We start from the raw sequence: 6,000 nt of genomic DNA, 5'->3' as shown, positions 1-6,000 counted from the left end.
CTTAATATAATGTATGTATGTATGTATGTATGTATGTATGTAACCAAGCCATAAAGTAGAATAGGGAATTATATATCTGAAAATTTATTTAAGTATTTAAGTATTATTCTCATTAAATTCTTTTGCGTAATATATGTATGTATGTTTGTGTGTGTGTGTGTATGTATGTATGTATGTATGTATGTTTGTGTGTGTGTGTGTGTATGTATGTATGTATGTATGTTTGTGTGTGTGTGTGTGTGTGTGTGTGTGTGTGTGTGTGTGTGTATGTATGTATGTATGTATGTATGTATGTATGAGTTATTTATATAAGAATAATTCTCAAGTAAATATAGGCCGATAGGAAAACAGTTATTGTATGAGGAGTGTTTTAACCTACATTTTGAAAAGTTTTAGCACCACAAATAGAAACAGGGTAAAAAACATCAGGATGATAAATACGTTTGGTATAGTTCATAAGTTCAATGAACCCTCCTATAAAATGAAGCATTCTAGGGCATGAAGCTGAAGAAATCGGTGCAAAATTTTGTAACGTTATTAAAACCGCTGAAGTATTGACTATTAGGTAGGAGGGGGTTCACAGAAACGTGCACACACGCCCACATAGACATATATACACAGTTTGTTAACCTTTTACTTGATAAACTTTGTATTAAAGATGTGGAGGCTGTGGGAATTACTTTACTATATTGTTATATATTGACCTAAATAATATTGTAGACTTGTTCTTTTTTTATTATTTAATCCAAAATTGATGCATGCAATGAAGAATTATTTGAAAATAACTTCAAACTTTCGTAATCTAATATGCAGTGCTAGCGAACATTTAAGAATATATTCCTTAATTCAAACCTTGTTCATTTGTGAACATAATTGCCGACTGCTGGCTGTATTAGCATTATTAGTAGTGTGAGGAAGGCAGCGAGCTGGCCGAATTGTTAGCACGCCTGGCGAAATGCTTAGCGCTATTTCGCCCGTCGATACGTCCTGAGTTCAAATTCTGCCGAGGTCGACATTGCCTTTCATGCTTTCGGGGTCGATGAAATAAGTACCTGTGAAACACTGGAGGTCGACGTAATCAACTTAATCCCTTCCCGCAAATTAGAGGCCTTGTGCTTCCAGTAGAGTGGAGGCGCAATCGCCCAGTGGTTAGGGCAGCGGACTCGCGGTCATAGGATCGCGGTTTCGATTCCCAGATCGGGCGTTGTAAGTGTTTATTGAACGAAAACATTTAAAGCTCCACGAGGCTCCGACAGGGGATGGTGGCGAACCCTGCTGTACTCTTCCACCACAACTTTCTCTCACTCTTACTTCCTGTTTCTGTTGTACCTGTATTTCAAAGGGTCAGCCTTGTCACACTGTGTCACGCTGAATATCCCCGAGAACTACGTTAAAGGTACACGTGTCTGTGGAGTGCTCAGCCACTTGCACGTTAATTTCACGAGCAGGCTGTTCCGTTGATCGGATCAACTGGAACCCTCGACGTCGTAAGCGACGGAGTGCCAACAACAGCTTCCAGTAGAAAGGATTATTTGATGAGGTGGGGAGGACGAGTGAGAGAATCAGTAGAATGAGTGGATAAAAATACTTTAGGATTTGATGATTACTTACTTTGCATTACGTTCTGAGTTCAAATGTTATTTAGCTCCCTTTCCGGGTCAGTAAATAAAGAACCAGTCAAGTACCGAGGTCGATATAATCGACCCCCCACCCCTAACGCTTTGAATTCAGATCCAACTGGGGACGACATTGATATTTCATTCTTCCAATTTTGATTAAGTAAGTGCCATTAATATTGTTGCAAAACGCTTTTAATCGATTATATCCATCTGATATAATATGTAACCTTCTGTCAGCGTCGGAAATTCATTAATAATTAACTACGAAGCCACGCGCCTTCACACACACACACACACACACACACAGTCACATATCTATGTTTCTATTTATGCATGTTTGAAAGTAATCGAACCAAATTTTTATTTCGAGTCACTTACCCAGTGAGAATTTCAGCCAAATCTGATAAAAATCCGTTTAACCGTTTTCCAGTAATTTTGTAAACACAGCCAAACAAAGACGAGTGATTACAATACCCTGCCTTCGTTTACGCGCGCGAGGTAGCAAAGAACAAAAAGACAAATGTTAAAATACGAGAAAAGTATGTATGAGTGTGAGTGTATGTATATATGTATGTATGCCATTCAGTTTTATTTCAAGATTTCTTGCTAATAGAGAAAGAGCCGGTTTCTAACTTAGATTCAAGGCTCCTGGGTATTTTTGTATGTATGTATGTATGTGTGTAGATTTGTATGTTTTGTTTTATGCATGTCTTATCATGCATATACTTGCATATCTAGATATGCTCATATATACTCAAATGATAAACTTCTGGAAAGTTTTACAGATTTTTACAGTTCCAGTGATGGATTAGATCTGTAGTCTGATAAAGTAATCCCCCTTTCTAGTTTTGAGAAGCCTAATTTCTCAAAATAGATATTCAGGTAGTGTGTTACATATCCCAGTGTCCCAATAATTACAGGTATAAACCTAAACTCTGTAATCTGAATAGAATAACTGCAGATTTCTCAATAGTTCAGCGTAGGTATCTTTTTCACTAATTTTCAGCTTTATGTTCGCATTCACTGAACAGCTGATTTCCACAACTGTACATAGTTTCCCTTCTCTATCTCAAGTCATTATATCAGGTCTGTTGTGCTTACATTTTATTGAGGTTTTCACTGGGACATTCCACCGGTACTCCTTTTTATTATGAGTGGCTATGGATTCTAACATGCTGTGGGTTCTTACTTCGTTGTCCTGTATGTATGTATGTATGCATGTTTGCATCCAAGGTCTAAAGTTTGACACTTGCTGGATTATGTCATCATTCGCAAGCATGACATCTATGACATTCAGAAGAGTGCAATTTCCTATTCGTATCAACTTCGCAATGTCTATCAATAAATTCCAGGACTTCACTTGGAAGATTCGTGCTTCTCATACGGGCAATTATATGTTGGCTGCTCTAGAATGCGAATAAAAGAATCTATTTGCATTTGTTCCACAAGGGAAAACAAAGAATATTGTTTATCAAGAGGTTTTTTAGGAATTAGTAGATGCTATGATGCGCTCCAGTATCCACTGCTCTTTGTGAATGGTAAAGATGGATACCATTTCAGCATAATACTACCGAACCCGTTAAAAATTCTACACAATATGTCTATTGTGTTTCTAAAGTTTATGTCAGAAGGTTTTTACTAGGAGTACGTAATTACTGTAACGCTCATGTTCTGCTGCCAATTAGGCGCGTTTTCATATCGTCGTCCCAATCTTTGCACACTTTATTGAAAATCTGCTCTTATCTTCTATAGTAAGCCTCGAAGGTAACTCCTTCGTCTGGTTCATACTTAAATTCTGTTATTGAGTTTGCAAGATAATCTGGTAAGAACATCTTTTCAGCACTTTTTTCCGATTTACTATTCATTAATTACAGTATTCGTTGCTGTAATTATTGTTGCTGTTATTTCAATTGTTGTTGCTGTTTTTGCAACTCGAGCAAACCGGCCAACAATTTTTCAATAATTTTACAGGCGTATGGTGCATTGCTGGTATGTTGTCAGACTGATGAATTCCAGTAAATTGAAATCACGTGATATAAGGGTTTCGGCGCCATTCTCGTCTACTACGATCTATGTCTGCACTTTCATGTACCATGCACCTATATGAGGGGATCTCTCAGGGCTACTAACGCAGTATTCGGCGTTCTAACAAGACATTCACGTTAAGTTGGATATAAAGATTACCTTTTGGTACTGATACTGCTTCTGTCGTCGCTAATAATTATTGTGTGTGTGTGTGTGTGTGTATCACCAATTTTTATGTTCAGAATAATATAGGTCACATATTGTTATTAGTTGCAGGCAGTAGACACATGCGTGAGTTGCAAGAAATGTTCATAAGTTGCCGCAGTTCTCTAGATGCTTATTCCACTACAGATTGCCAGTAAGTATACGTATATATAAGTATAAAACATGAAAAAAGTAGACACTAAAATAAAATCACAAAAAACACATAAAACACACTGAAAATTAAAGCACATAAAACACGCTAAAATACAAAATACAGACACACACACACACACACACACACACACACTTGCATATACAGACGCCCATCCCCACGGATTACTGTATACTTTTTATTGTAATTAAGCAATAACTGAATCTAAACGCAATGTATGGATCGCTTCTCAACCTCCTTTGTGTAGACCGAAGTAATGCTAGGATGCAACATACTATTAACTGCGGAAACTGCCAGAAAATAACAAACAAATAATCGATTAATCAGGCTGCCTTGATGACCACATTTTCCGTTGGCTCTTGGCATTTTATATCACAGACTGAAGCTATAGAAGTATTTGTTCATAATTATGTGGACTCTAGGGAGTGTTGAATCTCTGATGGACGAGAATACGTATTTGGCAGTAAGTCGTACGCACTTGGTCTCCATCGACTCTCATCTATGCCTCCGAGAAACTGCAACATGCATCAGTTAGCACAATCTACTACTGAACCACTTGAACAGGCTGTCTAGAGGAGAGTATCCAACAGATGTTAAACCATCGCAAATAGGGAACTACTCATATCTGAATCCAAAAACTGTTTTATCACGCTGGTTGGATGAAAGTAATGAAATGATTCAGTGGTTCAGCAAAGTACTGGACATAAGACACCTTAGAACAAAAAGAAAAGACATGAACTTCATTGAAGCTAAAGAAATAACCAGTTCTAATATATTACTGAGTCAATTGGACTCTGGCCTTTATAACCACGAAAGTAGGGTTTATCTTGTGCAAAACTTCTTCAATCTAAAGCCTCCACGGATAAAATTTTGAGCATCTCTCCATTTTTCCCTCAGTTAAATATCCATTATGATAGGGAAAGAACATGGCAACAAATGGGACAAATACTTGAAGTCATAGTGTTGAACTTGCACACTGGTGGTGTGCGGCTATGTTGTCTCTCTTCTCTGTCCCGATAGCGGAAAGGAAGTTAGGTATACTCTTTGGGGCAGTGATGTTCATTAGTAATGTAAAGGACTTGTAAAGGTGTACTGAACATTACCTATTCTTCAAACTAACGAGTTAACGGTCTCTGAATTGCTTGGAAGCAACCAAATCTGCTTCGTATTATCATACTTTAGCATAAGGCAGCGAGCTGGCAGAATCGTTAGCTCGCCGGGCAAAATGCTTAGCGGTATTTCACCTGTCTTTATGTTCTGAGTTCAAATTCCGCTGAGGTCGACTTTGCCTTTCATCCTTTCAGGATTGATAAATCATGTACCAATGAACCACTGGGGTCGATGTAATCGACTAGTCCCCTCAAATTTCAAGGCTTTGTCCCTTCTGTAGAAAGGATTATCATACCGTAGCATCTTAAAAAAGGGACCTTGATCAGGCCTGACTTGAGGTCGACAAGAAACTGCAACAACAGAATAACAACTGGCCAGCTTATCCCAGCTAGAAGTTAGTCTAGTTTTGTGGTCAAGATGAAATGGAAGGAAAGACAAAGAAAGTACTTATTCGTCACGCATAGAGCATCTATACTTGAATAGACTGATACAATGCAAGTCCTCTCAAGAAGACAGTCCTTGTAACTATGAAACTAACATAGTACAAGATTAGTATGGATGATTTTACTCTTTGAACTAGATGGTGGCTACACATCCTTCAGGGCAGATAGAGAACGAAGATCAGATTCATGGAATTAGATTATGTTGTATACACCTCCCGGTAAAAAGTGTTAGGCGATGGTCATTATAATAGACCAGTAGCCAGTCGTCAAGGTGGAGTCGAGAGTCGATAGTTCTAGTCGGTGTTTTGTGGAGCTATCAGCGATAGTAAGATAGAAGTTAGTGTATCACTATTCCGGTACGAAGAGATACAACGGTATCCGATAACTAGTAACTATTGTGGCTACTATCGTAAACAGCAACTACAGT

General features: G+C 38.1%; 1 protein-coding gene across 1 annotated transcript in view; it reads left to right on the top strand.

Moving 5' to 3' along the window:
* Window positions 1-6,000, top strand: part of LOC106871163 (uncharacterized) — a 48,224-nt gene that overhangs the window by 2,905 nt on the left and 39,319 nt on the right. The window contains exon 2 of the mRNA XM_089354041.1: window positions 3,915-4,002. Coding sequence (XP_089210167.1) covers window positions 3,915-4,002 — 88 coding nt within the window. The remainder of the gene's footprint in view (window positions 1-3,914; window positions 4,003-6,000) is intronic.

This window comes from Octopus bimaculoides, chromosome 6, assembly GCF_046866305.1.
Source record: "Octopus bimaculoides isolate indiv1 chromosome 6, ASM4686630v1, whole genome shotgun sequence".
Taxonomy (NCBI): domain Eukaryota; kingdom Metazoa; phylum Mollusca; class Cephalopoda; order Octopoda; family Octopodidae; genus Octopus; species Octopus bimaculoides.
The sequence above is the reverse complement of the archived record's forward strand: the minus strand, read 5'-3'. Positions and strand labels throughout refer to the sequence as shown.